Genomic DNA, 23,197 nt, shown 5'->3' with positions numbered 1-23,197 from the left:
AACAATGCAGCAAATTTGCAGGCGGTTCCAAGGTTTTTACCTTTCATTTTTCTTGGCAATCTTTACTCTCCCTTTTCAAAGTGTTCTCCATCTCTTTTGCCATTTCTTTCAGAATCATCTGTATAATGTGTCAACAAGTGAGATATATTTTGTGAGCTGGTTAAGTCCTAAATACTGGGCTCTCTAGTGTCTGGTTCTTCACCTACATTGGTGTTTATTTTGGGGTTATTTACAAACAAAAAGAGAAAGGATTGCTACAAAGGATGGGAAAAACACACAAACCCATTTGCCTGGCAGATACTTGCATGGATTTATCAATTACAGCTGGTGAAAGGCATCGCAGTGCAGGCAGCCCTCACCTCCATGCCTTTCCAATGCCCCAGCAGAGCACTGGAATATACTGGGTGGATGTAAAGCATCCACTGGGACTTGTGCACCTGGAAATACGGAGACGCTCACAGAGCTGGCTTGCTTTTGGGATCACGCTTTGGGCAGTGATGTCAGTGTGCACCTGCTACACAGGTAGTTCTGGTTATCAGAGGGGCACTAAATATCATCCACTTTCAACCCCCGTGCAACTGATCCTTATTTTTTGTACAGCAAAGACCAGCTACAGCCTGATATTCCTGCTCCATGCAATGCTGGCACCTATAAAGAGCTGTTTCTTTCCTTCTGAAAAAGCCAAACTGAGCCTGAGCCCTTGAAGTCAGGTAGCTCAGCATGGTCTAGGTTGGATGGGAGGTGGAACATCTCCCTCCTGCCCCAAGGATTTGGTGCCCCAGGGAATTTAATGTGGTACAGGAGGTCCCAAAGGAGGGATGGAGTTCTCTCATCATGTCCTGTCAGCCCTGGTAACATCTTTGTTTTTCCTTTACAGGCCTATACAATTCAGGGACAATACGCTATTCCACACCCAGATGTGAGTTTTACCCTAATTTTTCTTATACCCTTTTCTGTCACCTGCATGCTACTGTCAATTCACATAATATTAATATTAGCCAATAATATTAATAGCGTATTTTCAAAGTAACCGGCCATGTGTAGTATCTGTAATACCTCGAGTAGCCTTTTAACCTGTTAGCACTAAACTTTATTACTTTTGAGGACTTGGCCTGATGCTAAATTGCTTGCATTATTCAGCGCTATCCCTTTGTTCTGAGAGAATCCTGTGCATTTTGTGCCTCAAAATGATCAAAACAAGAAAAAAAATTAAATTAATACTTTCCCTTCTATTTTCCCCTTGTCTTTAAAATGTTGGTAAGCCAAGGGCATATTTAGCTGCTGAGTGCCTTGGTGGGGTGAGAAGTAGCCAGAGCTCTGGGAGTTTTGTGCTTGAAGGCTGGGCAGGGATGTGCCTTTCTGAGGGGGTGCTCCTTTGGGTGACAGGGAAATTGGACAAACCCCCACTGTGTCTCCCAGAAGGGATGGGGAAGGTGTTCATGCTGAATCTCACCTTGCTGAGGACCCCCAGACCAACATGGTCACCCTGCATTTGGTGGCCGTCTCACTGCTGTGGGTGGCAGGGCAGCATGGGGAGAGCCCCCACTTCACCTTGGGCTCCTTGGTGCAGAGACAGGAGCTGCTCAGATCTGCTCTGCCTCAGGTTTGCTGATGCTGGGATCCCCTGGCCTCCCATGCCTGTGGGGGGTCAGGGAGCACTTCTGTGGGGGAACATGTAGGGATCAACAGCTGGAATGCGTGCACCTGAAATTACTAAGGAAAGTAGAAAATCAGTCTGTTTGAAGGATTTTTTTGCGGAAAGCAGCGAAGCTCAGCTTCTGAGGTGGTCATGGCTCTTAGAAAAGGCAGGAACTTTCTAAATGTGTTTCCAAGGGGATAAAAATACCCATCGGGTCCCATTGCAGAGGGTCCCTCCTGTTGTGAGGCAGGGGTCTGCAGTGGGGCTGAGAATGTGGCAGTGGGTGAAAAGCCTTCTCCAGTCATTCCACCCATGGGAAGGGGTTGATGCAGCTCAGCGTTCCCTTTTTCAGTGAGTGCATTGGGTACTAAATCATGGAATTACTTTTTCCATGGCTGAGAAGGTGGCAAGGCTGTTTGATACCACAAATGCCTGCCCCATATAGGAACATTTGGGAGCTGTAGGCTGGATTTTCTTCCTAGGAGAAATGGTTTAACTGGAATTAGAGGAATCCAGGCTTTGGCTTTTCATGTGACACCAGTATGTGTGTACTCTGAACAGCCTGCTGTGGTGGTTGATAAGAAATATTCCTAACTGTGTACTCTTTGCTTTTGCTTCATAAGCAGAATACAACTAAATAACCTGTATAGTTAGGGTAGATCAATGCAGTCTTTATCCTGGTTTTTTTTGCAAGTAGTGCCAACAGCTTAGTGTTTTCCTTGTTCCTATATTCCTCTGATTGTCAGGATTAAAATACATTTGCTGACTGCACTCTGTCCCACTCTCAGCAAATTTCCTGAATAAAGCTGTTGGTACAGGGGCTACTGACTCCATCCTTACTCTCAGGGTGTTCTTTCAATGATTGGTCATTTTAAACAATGTTCAGTGTAGAATCCAGTCTAGAATGTGCTTTTAGGGCATTTTAAAGATGTTTTAGGTGTCTGTGTTTAGTGGCTGCTTTTGCAAAGCGGGCAGAATTTTGAAAGCCCGGTGTGTTCTCCTGTCTTGATTTTCCAGGATTTCCAAGGGGCTGAAGGGGGTCCAAGAGAGCTGGAAAGGGACTTTGGACAAGGGCCCAGAGTTACAGGACAGAGGGGAATGGCGTCACACTGACAGAGGGCAGGGTTAGATGGGATTCTGGGAAGAAATCCTTCCCTGGACACCCTTATGAGCCATAGCTTCCCCTGGACACTCCAGGACATGGGAAGCTATGGCTCATAAGGAGCTTCAGCATTGCCTGGGTGGTTTTGGCTGTTTGGGATGTGATGGGTAGCTGTCTGCCGTCCCAAAAGCTGTGGGATCATAGAGTCTGAGACTGGGTTGGGTTGGGTTGGGTTGGGTCTGGTTGGGTTGGGTTGGAAGGACCCTTAAAACTCATCTCACTCCAAACCCCTGCCATGGGCAGAGACACCTTCCACTATCCCAGGCTGCTCCAAGCCCCACCCAGCCTGGCCTTGGACACTTCCAGGGATCCAGGGGCAGCCACGGCTTCTCTGGGCACCCTGTGCCAGGGCCTCAGCACCCTCACAGGGAAGGATTTCTTCCCAGAATCCCATCTAACCCTGCCCTCTGTCAGTGTGACGCCATTCCCCCCTGTCCTGTAACTCTGGGCCCTTGTCCAAAGTCCCTCTCCAGCTCTCTTGGACCCCTTTCAGCCCCTTGGAGCATCTCCGTGACCTTCTCTGGACATGCTCCAACAGAACTATGTCCTTCCTGTGCTGGAGGCCCCAGAGCTGGATGCAGTACATCAGGTACAGTCTCACCAGAGCAGAGGGGGACTAGCCCTTCCTTTGACCATGGAAGATGAGCTGGAAGAGATGGACATAGCAGCTTTTTCTATGACAGCAGATGCTAGCCATCTTCTCCTCTCCTAGACTTGTATATTGGTATAATTGCAGAGGCTGCATAAGTCCCACTATCTGAACTATGTCTGGAGGGTCTACTAGGTCAGTGTTAGAAAATATTTTGGTCTCCCCCCTGGCAAAAGCAGGACCCCAGTCCCAGGGCACGGCTGGAGCCTACTGGGCAAAGAGATTTCATCTGGAGTCCTGCTAGCAGGACCAGGTGTCATAAAGAATTCCAGAAACTGGTGCAGCTCCAGAAAACAGGATAGTTCTGAAGTTAAAAAGCAGTAGATGCTGATGTCCCTGCTTCCTGAAGGAGCAGTGGCATGCCCAGTGTTATCTGGAGACAGCTGTGTTGTGGCAGGAACCCATCATATTACACCTTTGGCTAAAATAAGCCAAAGACAGCCAAAACAAGCACAGAGATGTGCAGACACCTCTTTTTGTGGAGTGGTGAGACCTCTCCCCTGAGACAGTGGAGGCTGGGTGTCCTCATGCCTCTCTAGGCAGGACAGGGATCCCACGGGTAACCTGTCCAGGGATTTTCAGGTGTCTTATTCCTTCCTGCTGCTTCCCTCAGCCTCCCCCAGTGTGCGCAGGCCCCCAGGTCAGCTCTTCCCAGCATTTCCCCCTCACCGCTGCCAGCCAGACCTCCCCGCTCTCCCTCCCCAGCCCTGCTGCAGCAGCAAAAAGGTGTTTGAGTCTTGTTGTCCCCCAAAACATTGAAACTATAACTCCTGCCTCCCCATTGCCAGGGATGATGGGCAAAAGAAGCAGTTTAAATATGGGGGGTGATACTGTGCTGACTACTCCCAGAGCACCTGTGAAAGTGGGAGGTGGTAAAGAGTCTCCCTCCTGCTCACTGCCAGACTTCAGCCCAGTTTGGTTTGTTTTCTTTTCTTTTCGTGTCTTTTTGTTTTCTTGGTTTGTTTGGTTGTTTTGTTTTTTTGGTTTTGTTGGTTTTTTTTTTTTTTAATTTGGAGCAGTAAAACTGAGCACAAAATGTATTCCAAACAAACACCTCTCTGTAAAACTTCCTGACCAGACAGCAAAACCTCCTTGGCACAACAAGGGATACAAGGATCTGAAATACCTACTGGTCATGACTGAAGCCCATAATTCCCCATATTTCTAAAGAGCTGGCATTTAGAAATGCAGTTTATCCATCTCACAGAGGCACTTCCCATTGGAAGCACAGTACAAGAATGTGTGCTGTGGGGACAAGCGGTGACAGTGTGGCTCTGGTGGCACAAAGAGGGTTCCTGGGTGCTGGCTGTGACGCCCACCAGCTGGCCCTGCACTGAGGCGGAGGAGTTGAACTGACACTAAGAATGGGCTTCTCGCTGGTGTTGTACTTCAGACCCTGACCAAGCACTTCTGCCAAAGATTTGGGCTTTGTTGCACTATACCCAGGCCAAGTCCTTTCTGCTAATGTTTTTGCCATGTTTCACCATGGCTTCCTGGTTTGTTTTTTTTTTTGTTTGTTTGTTTGGTTGTTTTTTTTTATTTTTTTTTCTATTTTTCAGTTTGTTTTCCTTCCCCCTGCCCCCCCCACCCGTTATAATTTTGTTCTTGCTTTTCGCTATGACTTGTTGTACTCTATGACAATAACCTTCTTAGCTCTAATGTCCCTCCTACCCCTCAGCAGTTGACCAAGCTCCACCAGTTGGCTATGCAGCAAACCCCCTTTACTCCCCTTGGACAGACCACCCCCGCTTTCCCTGGTACGTACCCACACGCCCTTTCAAGATATCCTTCTCTTACCTGTCGAGTTTCTCTCTCTTTCTAAACTCTTGTTGTTTAATGGAAATGAGCAGGGCGAGTAAAAAGTGGCAATATCCATGGGGAGAGGTTCAGGAGAGGCTTGATGGATGTTGTGGGCGTTATGGTGCTCAAGGCAAGCTCTCAGTCTGGGCTTTCCCAGCAGAAGCCGTGAGCACCATCCCTCCCTCCACAGAGGAGGCAGCATCCTCTGCCCCGCACTGCTCCAGATTCTGGCAGGACATCCGTGCTTTCCCAGCAGGACATCCGAGCTCTCCCAGCGGGACACCCGCGCCTTCCTGGCGGGAGCGGCTTGGGGCCGGCCGGGGGTGCTGCCTCAGGGAGTGGTGCTGAGCCAGGCAGGACGGCACTCCCGCAGTGGGAAGGGGTCGTGGCCGGAGGGGGCTGCACTGATGGGAGGACAGCCAGCCTCGGCCCTAGCCTTGTGCTCAAGGCCAGCATGTTCCCAGTGACCTGGAAAGCAGATAGAGCACAGGGGATGGAGATACTTAAAGTACCGCTTGGAAATTACTTTTCTGACAGTATGTTCATCATATTTTGAGCTTCCTAGATGAAGTGACATTGCTTATCTCCTCGAAGGGAAAAGCATTAAACCTGTTTCTTCTTTGCTCTTCAGGAGAAAAGCTGCCCTTACATTCCTCCGAAGAAGCTCAAAATCTGATGGGCCAGTCATCAGGTAAAACACAAAGCTAGAGGGAAGTAAGCAGGCTTTGACTGAAATGTATTCCGTAAATAGGACTGTGCCATTGTTGTGCTCCAAGAGGAATCATGGTATTCATGGTGAAGACAGCAGATTGTCTTGGTGGGCAGGAAGAGATCGGGCAGCACCCTTCTCCTTGGTGCAGCATGTCAAAGGAAAAGTGCCTGGGCTTTATTACCTGGCTCTGTGACATGTGTGTAACTGCCATAGAACTGCAGAATATCCTGAGTTGGAAGAGACCCACAAGGATCATGGAGTCCAACCCCTGGCCTTGCACAGACACCCCAACAATCCCACCATATGCCCGAGAGCATTGTTCAAATGCTCCTTGGGCTCTGGCAGCCTTGGTGCTGTGCCCATTCCCTGAGGAGCCTGGTCAGTGCCCCAGCAACCTCTAGGGGAAGAACCTTTTCCTGATCTCCAGCCTGACCCTCCCCTGGCACAGCTTCATGCTGTTCCCTCAGGTTCTGTCCCTGGCCACAGAGAGCAGAGATCTGTGCTGCCCCTCAGGTGCAGTGAGGTCTCAGTCAATGCTGTCTGTACCAGGAAGATACCAGAGTCATCACCCTTATTCCTGCATTTAATTATGCATAAACTTTACTCAGAAACCACAGAACAGTGCCAGTGGGAACAGCCATGACATGCAGCTCTGAGCCACTCAGGGTGAGTTGCAATTTTAGTGGGACAGGACCCTGAGGAGCCGAAGTGTGGCTGCAGCCTTGGAGAAATTTTGCCGTCAGATGTCCCACATTCATCCGTATGTGAGGAAGAGATTTGTCTTTTTTTTCCTACCATTGCATAGAGGAGCTATCCTGAGACCTGGAGGCTCACAGGCAGGATGAACCAGACCTGGGGCACACAGCCATCCTATGCATGCCTCAAAGGTTTGGTGACAGCACCCAATTATGAAAGCAAGCATAGCCCAAGCAAATAGACCCCACAAAACTGCAGAAATACAGATTTCATGACACTGACCTGTGCAGACATGTTTTCTGCGTGCCCCCTCTGCCCTTTGCAGTCACCCAAGGCATTAATCCTGCCCTGACACTCTTGTTACAGCCTCAAGGACTGCTTGTACATATCAGAGAAGGAGGATCTGGAGTGATGAAATAAACAGTCTCCAGGTTATGGAGAAGAATGTGGCCATTCCTCAAAGGCTATGTGATGCAGGGATGGTGCAGTACCATGGCACCAGGTGTCCCAAGGGCTTCCACCATCATCCATGTCATCTGAGTGTTGGATGGAGGATGCTGCCTAGGAGTCTGAGCAGCTTAGTTTATATTCCCTAAGATCCCTGGATGCCTCAGTGCTGCTCAGAGCCCTCACTGATGCTCTGCTCCCTTCAGAAGACATTTTCTGCCACACCCAGGCTGCGGCTGAGCTGAGCCTTGTATCACATGGCCAAGGGAGAGGGACACCCTCACCAGAGGGATGTGTCTGTGATAGGTGCAGTCCACCATCCCCCAAACTGTGAGGAGGCTCAGTGTACCAGCCAGTCCAGGTGTAGTGTGTGCTGTAAAGCCAGCATTGAGCATTGACTGTGGTGTGATACCTGGGCAGGAGGTGTTTTGTGCAGGTTTTGGCATTAGTACCCCTGGCAGGGGTGAATGGCAGCAGAGGGCAGACAGCTGGAGGATCTGCATCCTCATTCCCTGCAATTCCTTTCCTCTCTGTGCTCCTAAGTGAAAAATCTGGTGAGAAAGCCTCCTGCAGGCAAATGTCAGCAATGTGTGTCTGGGAAGATGCATTCAGGAAAGCACAGGAAGTACATTGTCACATAATCATGGAATGGTTTAGGTTGGAAGGGCCCTTACAGCCCATCTTGTTCTACCCCCCTGCCAGGGCAGGGACACCTTCCACTAGACCAGGTTGTTCTAAATCACATCTACCCTGGCTGTGAACACTTCCAGGGATGGGACAGCCACAGCTTCTCTGGACAGCTGGTGCCAGGGCCTCCTCCCCCTCACTTCCTAACATCCTAAGATCATGCGTGAGCACAACAGAGATAACCAGAGCTCCTCTTCCTCTGTGCTGAGGCCCTCCATAGAAATATATGAGGAATTGGGTGCTGCTGCTGTCTTGTTTTGCAGGAGCCCTGCAGTTCCAGTCTCTTTGCGCTTCTTCATTCTGCACCTCCTTAACCAACCCTCTTTCCATAGATACAGATCTGGCAGTCGTTTCTGCTCTTACAAGCTTTCATCAGTGGTTTATATCATAAGGATTAGGGTTTTTTTTCCCAGTTACTGCAAATTCCTGTCAGGCACCAGACGGGTTCTTTCTTGCAGATTTTACATAGGACATCCCTGCTTCGGCACTGAGGTGATTTAATATGGGAAACCATGGAATAGGCAGGCTTTGTCCTAGGAGCACTATGGCATGTTGTCCTCTTACTTCTGGAGCTGCACTCACAGGGTATCCTCCTGGCTCAAGCCATTCCCACCATGAGGGAGAGAGCTCTCCCTGCCTCAGGGGAGGGTGGGACAAAGCACATCGCTGCCTTCACTCCTCACTGTGTAATTTTAGAGGGAAGCAGGATCTAAATCTCCATACTGTTCATCTTGCTTTCCCTTGGGAATAAGAGGGACAGCTGGTCCTGAGTCCAGCTAGGTTGCATGTCTTAGCAGTCTGGCTCAAATTCAGCTTGAGAGTCTGTGGGGCTTGCAGAGGACTTGTACCGCCAGATCCCGCGGGGACACTTGTTCTGGGGCACCGAAGCTGCTGTCACACGCCAGCAGCTCAATGCTGCTGCATCCAGAGAGGGCTGGAGGGTGCATGGACAGCGTTCCTGTGGGGGTGGTGGGTGTCCCGGCCGGCATGCTCTCTGCTGCTGTGTGGGAAGGTGTTTCACCCACCTCTCTTTGCTGATGCTGGAACCTTGCACCCTCCTCTGAAGCCATTCCTAATGGAAGGGATGAAGGGTGGGAAGCAAGGCACTCATGGGATGCAGGGAAGGTGACACCCAGCTCCAGCAGAGTCAGGTAGCAACCGTCTTCCTCCTCCTTGTCCCAGAATGTGTGATCCCCTTCCCCTCCCAGCCCGGAGCAGGACGCAGCCTTGGCAGTGTTGCAGGAAAGCAGCGGAGCTCCATCGCATTCCCTCTGCCAGCTCTAACCATGTTCCCTTGCATCTGCCCAGGTTTGGATGCCAGTCCCCCGGCCAGTACTCATGAACTCACCATTCCCAATGATGTAAGTAAATCCAAGTGCTTCCTTGGCATGTCCGTGTGTGCGTGTGTATATACACATATATGTTTATATATACATGCATATTTCTATGTATAATGTGCAGCCATGTCACTTTGTTAAATATATTTAGAGATGCCCCTTCTCCATGTTCCCTCATCCATGTGCAGTCCACTGGGGATCAACCTGCAGCACAAAGTGCCCGTTGGACTTTAGTCCATTGGTAGCTTGCCTAGGTACAGTCCTTAATACTCCATTTTCTTTTCCAAGTGAACTCAGTGCTCATGAAATATGCCCAGTTGACAGCACTGGGAAAGGGAGAGAGCTCCCATGCCACCCCTGATTAAACTCTTAATTGCTTAATCAGGCTGTGGCAGGTCTGAGATGATGTTCCAGCTCAAGGGTAGTGACAGGGTAGAGGGTTGGGAAGAGGAGGTAAGAAAGTGACATTTCTGATGCCACAAAGTGCCACATGAGTGTCTGAAGGACAGCACGTCTCATCTTAGTACTGCTGGCAGGCAGCTGTGGGGTCTGATAGGTGGAAGCTTTGTGGTAACATGGGTGCTGGACTGGGGTATTTGCTGGGATGAGGCTGGAGCCATGCTGGGCAAGGAGAAGGTGGGATGGAGAGCATGACACAGCCAGCACCTGGATCCATGAGCCTCACATGCTCCTGGACTGCTTTCTATGGATTAAGACCCAGTCTGTGCTCAAATCAGGACGAGGGCAATTGGAGGGATGACATCCAGTCTCTGTTCCCATCTCCATCACTGACAAGCACCTTCAGCTCATCCTCATCAGGAGTCTCTGGATGGGGCCTGGCAGCTGTTGCTCCTTCTTCCTGCTGTTAACCAGCAGCCAGCAGTGCCCTGGAAAGGCAGCAATCGTGGCTGCAGCTGCCGTGCACCTCTGCCAAGACTTCTGTCTGCCCAAGAGACATGGCAGTGCAAGAGCCTGTGAGCACCTGCTGACCGAAACACTTGGAGATGCTTCGCCCTGGGCCAAATCACCATGGGAGGGATCTGCTGAGGAGACAGTGGGGGCTGATCCCAGATCTGCTCCACCCAGCAAGGACACCTCTCAAGGAGGCTGCAGGGAGCTCAGCAAGCACTCCTGAAGTTCCAGCAGCCACATCTACTGAGCATCAAGGACTGTAGCAATGAAGGCATCTTCAGAAACAGAAAGATACCCCTTGCAAAAGAACTCACATGGGAGGAAAGGATGCAAGGAGACCTCTGAGAACTCAGAAGCACTCGGACCATTCACTCACCAGAGACCCAGCTCTCACCAGACCTGGGAAATATTAGATGTTATCACCTGCATCTTGAAAAACTCCTTCTTACCTCTCCCCATTGTTGTTTCAAAGGCTTTTAAACACCCACTGCTACCCTCTCAGGAAGCAGAGGACAGGTTTGGGTTCCTTTAAGAGTCATCTGGTATGTTTTAGTGATGTAGCTTGGAGTTGTGCTAGAGTGGAACGAAATTGGATGATACCCATCTTGCTGCTCCTCTTACTGTCAGAAACTTGAACGCTGTTCAACTTGAGTGTAGCTGAGCATCTGCCTAAATAGTTTGGCTCCTCAGGTCTCTCCCGTAGATTTTCATTTGCTGAAGCATCTTGCAGTTATTTCTGTGCTGTGAAGACCAGGATGGGCTGAACATCCCCCCACAGACCCTGGGACAGTGGATACCCTTCCGGTGTATATTCAGGTCCATATGGGATAAACCACCATGGCAGCCCCATGGTCTGATCAAAGGATCAGGGAGTATTTGGAGGAGTAATCATCTTTACTTATACTGTGCAGAAATCCAGCAGCTGCCAAGATGAACATTCCATGTATAAAATGCCCTTGGTAAAGAGCTTAAATGGCCAAAAAGGGCATGCAGAGCACTTTATGCCTGTGTTGGTCAAGCTGGATATCCCTGAATGTGTTACCAAGCGAGGGAGATGCTTTGAGGGAGATGCACAAGTGAGCAAAGACCATTGAAAAAATTCAAGCCACTGAGGATCATTGAGGAAATTCAAGGGATGAACAGTTGAGGAAATTCAAGTCTCCATCTGGCTCCAATTTTTTCAAGAGTTTGAAAGATGTGTTTTTACATAGAGTCCACCTTTTCTGTGGGTGTCACAGCCATGTGGTGCTCTCTTGTGCCTGCTGGCAAGCCACTGGATTGCACTGAAAGAGCTAGAGGGGGTAGCAGAGGCACTGAGGATGTCCCAGTGGCATAAAAGAAATGTGGGATGGGGTCACTGCACCAGCTGATGAGGGGGCTCCTGGGGTTGGCCTTTCCCCAGGGACGGCAGCAGGCTTGTTTCCTTCTAGTAATGTGTCCAAACCACCTTTGGGTTTGCTCTGACTGGCAAGGGGATAAGTATGTGCAAAACACTGGCCATTCATTAAACCATGAAAATTATTATTACTGAAATGAGCCCTCCTTGAAGCCCTCTGAGGTGCTGGGCACCACGTGCAGATAATGGAGATTCTTCCCCACAAGGAGCAGAGCAGGGGTCTGGATGTGTCCTTGGAGGACCATGCTCACGCGCTGGTAGGAGTCACCCTGGGCTGTCCCTCTCCTGTTTTCATGAGCATTAAGGTCACACTTGTTCCAGGTGTGCCCACGTCCTGCTGGTGACTGCCAGAGCTGCTGCTTCTCAGACATTCCCTCCGTGCTTTCTTTCCTAGCTAATAGGCTGCATAATTGGACGCCAAGGGACCAAAATCAATGAAATTCGGCAGATGTCAGGAGCGCAGATCAAAATCGCGAACGCCACGGAAGGGTCATCGGAGCGCCAAATTACCATCACAGGAACCCCTGCAAACATCAGCCTTGCGCAGTACCTCATCAACGCCAGGTGAGACCCCCTGCTGACCTCCACCACCTCCCACCACAGCTGATCCTGTCCCACCACAGCCGATCTCGTCCCGCCGGCATGCTGGGAGCAACCCGCTCTCCCAGTGCCATGGGCCAGCAGGGGCTCCCCGAGGCTGGCTGGGATGGACGGTGTCTTGCTGAGACCTCTGAGCAGGGACCAGACATCACCAGCAGGACATCTGGCCTCAGCTGGCACTTTGGCTGGGGACCGGGAGCCACCACGCTGCTGGCGGAGTGGCCACAGGTCACGCTGGGCGCCTGCCTTCCCTCCACCCTCGCTCAAGGATTTTGCTCGCAGGTGGGCAGTTGCCACCGTCTTTCCTGTGGATGAGGCAGGGGACGGGGACAGGAACGGATCTGAGCCACTGGCAGGGAGGCGTCACTTGGGACCTGCTTGCTGGGATCTCAGCATCACTTACTGCCTCTTCCACATGCTTCCAGGCCTCCAAAAGGCTTTCCTCCATTCAGTGAAAACAATCAGTCCAATAAATGCAAGACATGGGAACAGCCTGACTGCTTCCTTTTCATCATGAAAAGCGTGGCACAGCAGGACTTCACAGGGGCCAAGGGTTCCCAGCACTGCTGCTGCCTGGGGAGAGATGTAGCCCATGCCATGGGGGCTGAGGGCTGGCAAGGGCCTGCAAGGGGAGTGTGCAGGGGAGGCATAGCTGCAGAGGTGAGCTGGGGACCTGCTCCATGCAGGCAGTGAGCTGTGTCCAGGGTGTTCACTCAGACCTGTTTGCCTGTGTCTGTGGACTCATGGGGAGTGAGTTTAAGGGGATACAGGACCTTTCTGGTAGCTTTGCACCCACCTGGCAGAGCCACTCAAATGGGCCCATCCGCCTGGGCAGGATTGATGCCATGCCAACCCGCCGCCAGCCCTGGATGCGCGCAGGAGGGAGGCTGCTGGCGGTGACTTACACTTGTTGGGGTGTGGGCTGGAAGCACCAATGAGGTCTGTATGTGCTTTCTCCTCCTTGCACCCAACCCACCCGAGCCTCGACCCGCAGTAGACCCCCGCCATCCCATCCTGCCTCGCTACCCTGCTGCCCATGCCCGTGGCATCTCTCCCCGTGCTCGGGTGAGGGATGAGGCCAGCCCCCCACCTGCGGGCATGGCTGAGTGGCTTCCCTGCAGATTCTTGTCAATCCTCCCCCACTCCTTGAGACAGGAGAGAGAAAGAAAAGAAAAAGAAGTGGCTCAGTTGCTGGAAAGGGCTGGCTGAGCTGCCCCTGTACAGAGGTAACCTGGTGGGGTGGCAGGACGGGGCTCTGCCTCTCCCATAGTTTCCAAACCAGAGCAAAACAAAGCAGCCAGGGGACTTAGCACAGCTGCCTGTCACCCGTGGGACGGATGCTGCCGAAAAAGCAGCTGCCGAAAAAGCACTCTGGGATGACTCCTGCAAGCACCTCTGGTGGGTGACACCCCTGCCACAACCTGGCTGCAGTGAGGAGAGGGGAAGGCAGCCAGCCATTGTGCTGACTCTGTGCTCCAGCTCCCCATGCCCTCCTCGGGGGACCGCCAGGCCACCCAGTGATGCTCTGCCCACTCAGTCTACGCAGGATCTGGGCAAGAGGAGGAGCACTGCCCCACAGGTCTTCATTTTCTTTTCTGCTCCAGTGATTAAGCTCTTGTTTTTTGTCTCCCCCCCACCCCTCTCTCTGCTCCTGTCTATTCTAGGCTGACGTCTGAGGTCACTGGAATGGGCGCACTCTAATTTCCACCCACCATCCTCCACTCCGCACCACCCGACCCTCTCCAGCCACCGGCACTCTACCCAGCCTGTACTGCCTGTACATTTACCGTCTTCCCTTTGCCTCCACAGATACTCTTTTCTTTACTAACAAATATATATATATATATATATATAAACACACAGGCGCATATGCACACTGGAACGTTTCTTTACAAGCTCTTTACTCTGTGCTCCCGAATCTGCTCCCAAACTCTTTGGTTATGGTCCTTGTTTTCAGCATTAGGATGTTAATTCTTCATCTGCTTTTTGGGGACAAGGGAGGGGGGAGGGGGGCGTTGTTTTTTTTCTCTCACTGGCAAGACTTCAGGAGCTGGCAGGGTCTCTACTGTCAGTCTAGCATAGCTACCTGTACATTTGAGGTGACATTGGCGGTACTTTCTGTAGTGTATGGATATAATGATGCCACCCAGAGCTGTGCGTGTTTCAGACGACTTAATTTTTCTCACCCTCCTTCCTTTGGTGCTCCCCCTTGCTTGTCCTGGCTCACCTTCGCCACCTCACGCCCCTGCCCTTAGGGTAAGGGCATACTTTTCACCCCTTGTTATTTGGGAAGCAGAAGCCAAGTATGGGTTCAACCCGCAGGCTTCTCTCTTGGAACACGGCATGGTCCAGACAAGCCCATTTTCCTACTAAACTAAGGGAATCACATACACACAGATGCACACAAATGCTCTTTTTTTTTTTTTTAACTAACAAGCACCTGGAAGTGGGAAGAACTCAGCTGTATGGGATTCACACCCCCAGGGGCCTTTGAAAGCACTCTTTTGGCAATCCCCCACAAGCAAAACCTCAGGAAGCTCTGTGAGCCAGCTGTGTTTGTTGTTGTTTGTGTTCAATAAATGTCTGTAGCTCTGGTACTGATGGGCTCCAACTGTTCTTCTCCCGGGTCGCCCCAACAATGCCAGCCCCACCCTTCCCTCTGCATCCTTCGACACTTTTTTAGCTACTTGGAGGGAAGGTGGGGGTTTTATGCAAGAGTTCTCAATTTTTTTATTATTATCATTATTATTACTAGTATTACTATTATTATTTATCATCAGCATCATAAATCTTTTTTGTTTCATTTTTTAGAGAAATGCACTTCCAATGCTTCTTCCTGAGTGATTCCATGCTTTCTGTTTTATTCTTTTTTTTTTTTTTTTCCAAAGAGAGAGTATTTGCATTGCATAATCTTTTGGTTTTCCCTGAGATTAATTTATAAATTATGGTGTGACAACCATCATCTCTCACTGCCCCCTTGTCTGGACGGATCTGCCATGTGTGTGTCCCACACCCTTCCCCAAGACCCTCTCTGCCCAGCCCTGCCTTCTGCTTCTAGGCTTTCTTCTCTCTCCTGCCTTTCCAACAGGAAAACGTATGTTTTTCATCTGTTAATTCCTGACTGTCCCTTTTCCCAGATTGCAAACGAGGGGACCATGACACATCGTGTCCCCAGACAGCTGAGGCAGCCACACAGTACATTTTTGCACTGTACCATGTGGGAAATATATTGTTTTTTGAGGTGAGCCCCAAGACTTCTTGGGCCTTTCCCTCTCTTCGACCCTCAGTACCAGCAGGCACCACTGGCAGTTTCCCACCCTTCTCCTGCCAGGATGTTGGGCCACTTCTCCTCCTGTCTCCAGCACTGCCTGCTCAGCACTCACACAGGCTGTGTCAGGGATCCCGGGCAATGCGACTGCATCAGTGGAGCCAAGGATGGGCAGGGGGTTGTGGGCTCCAGCAGGGAGCTGGTGGGGATGAGAGCACAGCCCAGGAGCCCAGAAAGGTGAAGGTGGTGCCACTGAGCATCAGGGTTTGCTCTGCCCAGGTGTCCTGAAACCTGTGCATGCTCAGCTCCCCAAAGCACTCCAAGCTTCTATGGTTTAAAGGTGCTCCCAGATCCTCCATAAGGTGCTCTGCTGCCTGTCTCCAACCCCTTGCCCTGCTCTCCTTGGCACTTTGGGTTCAACTCTGCCTTTTGGGTGGCACAGCAGCCACACAGGCTCAAGAGCATCCCCTGGTTCTCCATCCAGAGTAGCACAGGTACTGTGTGGAGTGCTGAGGGGCTCAGGTGCAGCCAGCAGCCTTTGCTGTCACCTGCCCCATGTATTTGTGCTGATGCTGAGGATGGAGGGAGGCAGGCACCAAACAGGGCCTACTCCAAGTCGCCAGCTGGCCAGCAACCACAGAACCACCTTGGGCTGTTGGCAAGGGGCACTCCTCATCTTCTCCTGTTCATCATTCTGCTTTAGAACAAGTGTTTTATCTGTTGGAAGAATGAAATATCTGTGTTTGAGACCCAGTGAAAATAACAACCCCAGTGGCCTGGGGGGTGAGCCACGGCAAAAGCTTCACATCTCACTGTCACCACCCGCCATGGCAGCCTGGAGTGCTGCCCCTCGGAGAGGAATGGTGTATGGAGGAAGCCAGTCCATCCTGCTGTTCTTAGCTCCTCTGTGGGGCTGTAGGACAAACTGGAGCATGAGGAGAGCTTCTTCACGAGGAGAAGATGGAGGCACAGCAGCAGCAGAATCACGTTGACCAAGACTGAGAAATCCATCCCAGGCCAACAAGGTTGTGTCATTCGGACACCTGGGGAAGGCCGGGGAGTGTGACAGCATCCTGGACACGGAAATGGCTTTGCACAGAGCCTGCAGATCACGGCTGCCCTGAATTCCTCTGCTCTGTGTGTATGCTCCCTGTGCCATTCCCACCTCCACTGAGAGAGTGCTGCTGAAAATAGTAAATGCCAGGTTGGGTCTGCCAGATGCAACTGAGCTCAGAGGCTGCTGGAGAGGGGGAGCAGACTGCAGCAATACCTCTGTACCCATCCCCACGCCAGCGAACCCACGGATAAGAGCCCTTCTGGGTACCATCCCCATCCCAGCCCACTGCCAGGCATCCATCACCCAGCCAGGCTGCAGGAAAGTCACCCCAGGAATCAGTGGTGAGGCAGAAGAGGCTGGATATGAGTGTTGCTCGGGTGTCAGGCAGGTGTCCAAGACATTGTGTCAAGGCTTGTGCTGCCACAAGGATCTCTGCTCATGGGAGTGCTCCAGAGAATGCTGGATGCGGCCACAGGGGAACAAGGGACAGTCCAAGCAGTAGCAGTCACCTGGGTCACCTCACAGGAGCACTGCACAGTCATAGAATCCTATAATATCTTCAGCTAGAAGGGATCCACATGGATCATTGAGTCCAGCTCCTGATACTGCACAGAAGAACCTGAAGCATCCCTCCTCCTGGCATTCCCTTTGACTTCACAACTTTTCTTTGGGGGTCACATTGCCAAGCTTATTTTGCAAATTTAAAAAGGAAAAAAAAAAAAAAAAGAAACTGCAGTGTTATGTGGTAATCAGCTTATCTATCATCATATGGGCTTGAGCAAGGTTTGGAGAAAGAGGTGTTGAAACCATTGCAGCATCTGGGAGCATGTTGATATGAACAAGGATAACAACAAAATCACAAGGAATGTATTATGCTCAGCTTTGATTTCCTTGGGATGACTCAAAAGGAGATTTGCTCTTTTCTTTGGAAGGAGCCTCAGTGTTTTGCTTTGATTTTTGATAGGTCTTGGATTTCCATTTTAGATGAACTTAAAATACTGTGATGATGCGTCCACAGCCATGCCACTGGGGAAAATCTCTAATATTACAGTGAATATTCAGTAGAAGGTGAATGTCCCAGTTAATCAACAGAATAAGCTTTAGTACATTGCTTTTCTCTCCCAGAACAATGCAATGTTACCCAGCCAGAATGATTTAACATTTCTGGAAGCAACCAACTCAGTCAAACTCTTTAGGAATGAGTTATTTAGGGGGATATTTTGACTTTGACTGGAAAGTATTGGTCCAATGCCTCCTCCTGCCCCTGGACTGTGGGGGTCTCCATCAGAGAGGGGCCAGTTGAGGTCTGTGCTCAGCCCTTTGGCCCCAGGTGAAGGTCCCCACTCCCCCTGCATATCTTTGTCGTGCTCCCAAATTGTTTGGAGTATTGTTTTGTGCATTTTTTACCCCTAGACTGTATTTGGAAATCTAGTACAGAATAAGGCTGAAAAAAATAAACCATTTCCCCTAAGGGAAAGTAACTTTCACCAGGGAGACACTTTAAATTTCATACTCTCTTTGAGCTGTTATTCCAGCATTTGTTGTTGTATCCATGCTAGTCACTTTTAATTATATTAATTCCCAGTTTATGCTCCATTAGCACGGGTAATCTCCTGCCTCCTGTACGGGCAGAGGTAGAGTTTCTGGGGAATCTCTGCGTGGTGTGGCAGGGATGAATGCTTAATCCCATTTTCTCCTTGGCCACAGGGATGGAAGGCATCTCCCCTAGCCCTGCCTGGCTGCAGCCCCCAGCCCCGGGGGGGTTGCCGATCCCCGGCCCTGGGCGCCTCCGACTGGTCACTAGATGTCCTCATTGCCCAGCTTTTCATGGATGCATGCACAGCCACGCCGGGATGTGGGCGGCACTGGGATGTCCGATGCTTCCAGCCGCTGCTCCGATGCGTGCAGAGGACATCCCGCGCTGCTGGAAAGGAACGGGCTTTTGTGTGTGTGTCCGTGACACTGGTGACGGGCAGTGACATTCCTCGAGCGGGTGACTGGCACCATGCCCCTCTGCAGGAATGGTCCCGTCAGTGCTGGGACCTTCATGGAGCCAGCCCACATGGGCAAGGATATGTGTCGAGCATCTCCTTGGCCATGGGTGGCACAAGCCACCTCCTTATGCTGGCCCGAGCCCACTCTGGCTGGCAGAAGGACGAGGTTTTTCTGGGGAGGTCCAACGGGTCTCCATGCCTGTGGTCCCCAGGGAGGCATTCCCAAGCTGGCTGCTCTGTGCCTTGGCTGGCAACAGGAGCCTCTGCAGCTGCCGGAATGACTTACAGAAAGGTCATGGTCTCCGTGCTGTCCCCCTGCTCCCACACTGGATGTTACAGGGAGCTGGGACTCTGCTGAGAGGATATTTTTGCTCTCCCTTCAAAAGGAATGCAGCTGCAGATCCTGATCTGTGTGCTATGCAGCAAGCCCCAGGCCCCCGTCCAAGGGGTAACGTGGCAGTGACTTTTAGGAAGTACTGAATATATCAGATGTGCAACTCCCTCCACCCAGATGTGCAGCCCTCCTCCCACTCTGGCTCAGCACCCTTGTCCTGCAAAGAGGAAGATGACACTCCAGATCGCTCCAAAAGCATCCCAGAGACCAAATATAGCCAAGTTCAAAGGCAGACTGGCTTTGGATTCCCACACTTGTGTTTAGGCAGTTTAACCACAGCGATGTCTCTTCCCAGAAATGATGATCAAGTCCACTCTGCACAAGGGGAAGAAAACCAGCCAGGAGATGGGGATGAGGATGGAGCAGCAGGAGGAGGCTTTGGGTGTGAGCCTCATCCTGAACTGCAGAACTGTGGCTGATTTAGAGCACATGTGCTGTTTCCAGAAGGAACTGCTTTGATCCCGAAAAGACAGGCTGGGATGTGCATGAGGACTGGAATATTTTAAGCATACTTGGAGTACTGTGTCCTGGTTCCCTGCAGGCAGTGTCACTTTTTGTCCCTGGAGAAAGCCTGTGTCTGAGAGAATTTGTGTCTGGATCAAATGGGATGAATGGTGCTTGTCTCTGGAGCTTCTCTGGGTTTTGTTGTGTCCAGTGGAACTGGGTGCCACAAGATGCCCCACAGGAGCATGGGCACGTGAGATGCTCTGTGCAAGCATGGGCACGGTGGTGATGGGCCAGCAGCCAGCAGGCAGCATGGCCAGGCACACAGAGCACCGAGGGATGGGGCAGCATTGCTCCAGAACTGAGGATTGTGTGCACAGCTTGGGATCAAACCACAACAGATATCCAACAGGATTTCCCAGTGCAAAGGGGAGCGGGCCATAATGTGCTCACCCAAAAGCAGTCAATTAGCAGTGTGGAGGGTTTTTTGGTGGGAGGACATTGCAGTGATGTAACCTGACACTGCTGCTGCAGCTGCTGATGTGGTTTTCCCAAGGGATGCTGATCCATGCTTCCCAGCAGGAAGCATGCTCTCGAATCACTTACAGGAGAACTGCAGAAGAACTGTCAGTAAAAAGCCAGTTAAAAATGCAAACCCAGAGAAACTGCCATCTCTATGCTTAAAACAAATTTTCAGTTGCAAACTAAAATTTATTCTTGTCGCAAGTAGACCTCCCCTCGACTTATTTTGGGCTGAAATGTGATTTCCAGAGGCAGGGCGGTGCAGTACAGTGCCAGGCTGCAGTGCCAGAGGTTGTAGGGAATGAGTGCCCTTCCCCAGTGCTCCTCTCTCAGCTGCCCATCACCCCCAGCACAGCTGTGGCCTTGCTCATCACCCCCAAATCTTACTGATGGGTCCAGCAGAACCAGCTCTCCACAGTCACCATCCCTGCAGCCATGGGTTTGTAGGGCAGAGAAAGGGCAGATCCTCAGCCCAGCAACAGCCTCAGTGTGCTCAGATGACTTCTCTGAAGCTCCCAAAAGGCTGCTCTCAGCCCTTAGTGAGAGCGCATGAGGCAAATGCAGCACACCAGGCAACCACCTGGGCTTACCTGGCAGCCCAGCTCATGCTGGATGTGTTTGGTGTGAGCTCCCATGGAAAAAAAGGGAGATTTGTTGTGGTGTAGCAGAGCTCTGTGTGAGCATGGCTCCTCCAGCTTGGCTTTTTGTGGTGTGGGTGATTTCAGCATCACACTGGAGAGTTGCTCAGGGTGTTGAAGCAGCCTCACGTTCATGTAGCCTGAGAGGCCAGGAGGCACCGGTACCGGAGCCTTGGCTGAGCCCTGACCATCTCCCTTGCTTGCCCTCTAGCTCTGCAGATCCTGACCCCCACGGGAGGAACACCTTCACCGCCTGACCTGGTGCCAGTGGCTGATGCTTGAGCCCCCTCCGAAGATGCTGCCGGCTTTCTGCGAGCTTCTCCCGCTCCTTCGTGGCACCCTTGGGGCAACTGCCTGAACCCCCCACCCAGGGCTGCCCAGACCCTGCTCCCTCAGCTGGGGCACGGGGCAGCAGCGGGCTCGGGGGGCTGGGGCAGCAGGTCTCAGAAGGACCTGGCTGCAGCTTGCAGCCAGTGTGCAGCGGTACCCACTGCGAGCCAGCACTTCCCACCACCCTTATCTGCGCTTCCTCATCGCCCCTCACGCCCCTGCCGCTTTGCGATGTATTTTGTGGCTTATCCCTGTCATTGCAATAAACTTTTGTTGCTTGAGGTGCCCTCCATGGTGAGTGGAATGAGGCTGGGGAGCCGTGGTTTGGACAGTGAGGCACCCACAGGGAGAGAGGTGAGGTGCTGGGGGTACCTCCGTAGCACAAAAGCCTCAATGACCCCCGAATGGTTAATGGGGAAACTCAGCCCACGAAGCAAACTGTGGTTTGGAAAATGGGCCTCAGAGCCCTGGCTTCACTCAGCATCAGGAAATGATCCCACACAGGAGTGGGGCTGCCAGGAGAGAGGGGGAACAGGACAGGGGGAGCACTGCAAAGAGAATCCTGAGCGTTCCTGAAAGGCGGTGACAACCGGGATTCATTATCCATTGGGAGACGTGTTTATAGCAAGCATGAGTCACTGCTGGGCCCCGGGAGCAGCCTGGCAATCCAGTATTGCTTGTGATCAAGATGGTGTACAGGCTCCCCATCCAGCCCCACACAATGGCAGCTCTCAAACACACCCCACCAGCCTGCCACATGCCAGCCCTGCTGGACCTTGGAGCAGCCCTGGTGCTATTTTTGGACACACTGGGGCATGGTTTTCCTCTGGGAAGATTCCTTTCTACTCAAGAACAGAAGCCAGAGTGCTGTCCCAGCTCTGCATGTTGCCCTGGTGCTGTGAGTGTCTCCATCTCCAGCCCATCCAGCCCTGGGCTTGACACACATCCAGGAGAGGCCAGCACTGCCTGCCCAGACCTCTGCCTTATGTGGAAACAAAGGCAAAAAATGGTGTATTAACTGTTTTTCTCCCTCTGGAATTATGTTTTCTGAGTGCACATCACCCCTTCTCCCATTTGGCCCTGCAAAGGGGCTGTGGCAGCCAGGGCAGTTCACCCTTCTCTACACCCTTGCTCAACCCCAGGGACCAGCATCCCCAAATCTCTGTGGAACCTGGAAGTCATCCTCCCCTTGTTTGTGCTGCCTCTGACATGCCCTTGGCTGGGGTGCCCAGCCCTGCTTCCTGACAAGCCAACCACAACATATAGCTCCAGGCCTGGCACTCGCTTTTGACTAAAAACAAGGTTTTCTGGGTTTCTCCTGCCCAGGAATTGGTTGTATGCTTTCACTTGGAAAAAAACCCCTACTGCTGTTCCCATCCCCTTCCCAGAGCAGCACGCCATGGAGACCACCCAAAATGGGGTGTCACCAACTGAGAGCAATGCTCTGTGAAACATGGCTCAGAGCTCCTTTTCCCCCTCCCTGCAAGCCCTGGGCCATCCATGAAGCACCTTCCGTGGCCTTTGCTGAGCTGGGAGACTTTCCCAGAGTCAGAACCAGCTCCGGTTGGGAGCAGCCTTGGGGAAGGAGTCAGTGGGGCTGTGTGTGCAAACAACCCCAAAGGTTATTGTGTCCACCCACCCCAGCACATGGCTTGAATCTCTGCCCAGGCTGGAGAGGTGGGATGCAGAGGGATGTGAGCCACCTGAACGCCCTGGCTTAACCTCTGTGCCCCACTGAAGGCATTGAAGGTTGCAGAGGCCCCACAGCCCCGTTCATTGTATCCAGCCCTTTTTGCTGGCTGCAGCTCCATGGCTTCTGGCTGAGAGGGTGAGTGTTTGGAGATTAAAACAGTCTGTTTACTTTTGGCTGTGCCTCTAAAAATAATAAGCTTGTTGGGGGGCAGGGTGGGGAGATGCTTATCTTTACACCCTGCTGGGATTCCCCTGGCTGCAGCTTGTGCTGGAACCTGTTGCATGGAGCAGAGGAAATAGGCTTGAGGAGAGCAATCCTAGACTCATGGGGTGGTTTGGGTTAAAAGGGAACTTAAAGACCGTCTCATTCCACCCCCCTGCTATGGGCAGGGACATCTTCCACTATCCCAGGTTGCTCCAAGCCCCATCCTGTCTGGCCTTGGACACTTCCAGGCATCCAGGGGCAGCCACAGCTTCTCTGGGCACCCCTGCCAGGGCCTCAGCACCCTCACAGGGAAGAATTCCTTCCATATCCAACAAAAGCCTACTTTCAGTGTAAAGTCATTCTCCCATCTCTGTGGCTGGATGGTTTGCATTTGCTCCTCATTGTCTGTGAAAGATCCAAGAACAATCGGCACTGCTTAGAGTGGGCTGGGAAGGCATTCTTGCCAGGAAGGATGGCTGACCTGTTTCATCCTTCTAGGAAAAGGCTGCAGCTGAATCTGGCTCTGGCGTGGAGGGAGCTGGGCTGCATGCCTTGCTGCATCGCAGCACTGCTCTGGAAGGGCACAGACACACTTGCAGCCTGGACAGCTGCTGGG

The 23,197-nt window shown here is 51.8% G+C and overlaps 1 protein-coding gene across 10 annotated transcripts in view; it reads left to right on the top strand.

Moving 5' to 3' along the window:
* PCBP3 (poly(rC) binding protein 3) overlaps positions 1-20,950 on the top strand; it is a 56,723-nt gene extending 35,773 nt beyond the window's left edge. For 3 of the 10 annotated variants that reach the window (XM_068196745.1, XM_068196748.1, XM_068196753.1), the window contains 6 exons: positions 878-919; positions 5,132-5,207; positions 5,882-5,941; positions 9,101-9,153; positions 11,832-12,001; positions 13,702-14,840. In XM_068196745.1, the coding sequence (XP_068052846.1) occupies positions 878-919; positions 5,132-5,207; positions 5,882-5,941; positions 9,101-9,153; positions 11,832-12,001; positions 13,702-13,738 (438 nt within the window). In that variant the 3' untranslated portion in view covers positions 13,739-14,840. Of the gene's footprint in view, positions 1-877; positions 920-5,128; positions 5,208-5,881; positions 5,942-9,100; positions 9,154-11,831; positions 12,002-13,701; positions 14,841-20,565 lie in introns of those variants that run through there. The other 7 variants (XM_068196744.1, XM_068196747.1, XM_068196746.1 and 4 more) reach the window with 5 other exon arrangements.
* The last annotated feature ends 2,247 nt before the right edge of the window (positions 20,951-23,197 follow it).

The sequence above is a fragment of the Anomalospiza imberbis genome, chromosome 7 (genome assembly GCF_031753505.1).
Source record: "Anomalospiza imberbis isolate Cuckoo-Finch-1a 21T00152 chromosome 7, ASM3175350v1, whole genome shotgun sequence".
In the NCBI taxonomy this organism is placed as follows: Eukaryota; Metazoa; Chordata; class Aves; order Passeriformes; family Viduidae; genus Anomalospiza; species Anomalospiza imberbis.
The sequence above is the reverse complement of the archived record's forward strand: the minus strand, read 5'-3'. Positions and strand labels throughout refer to the sequence as shown.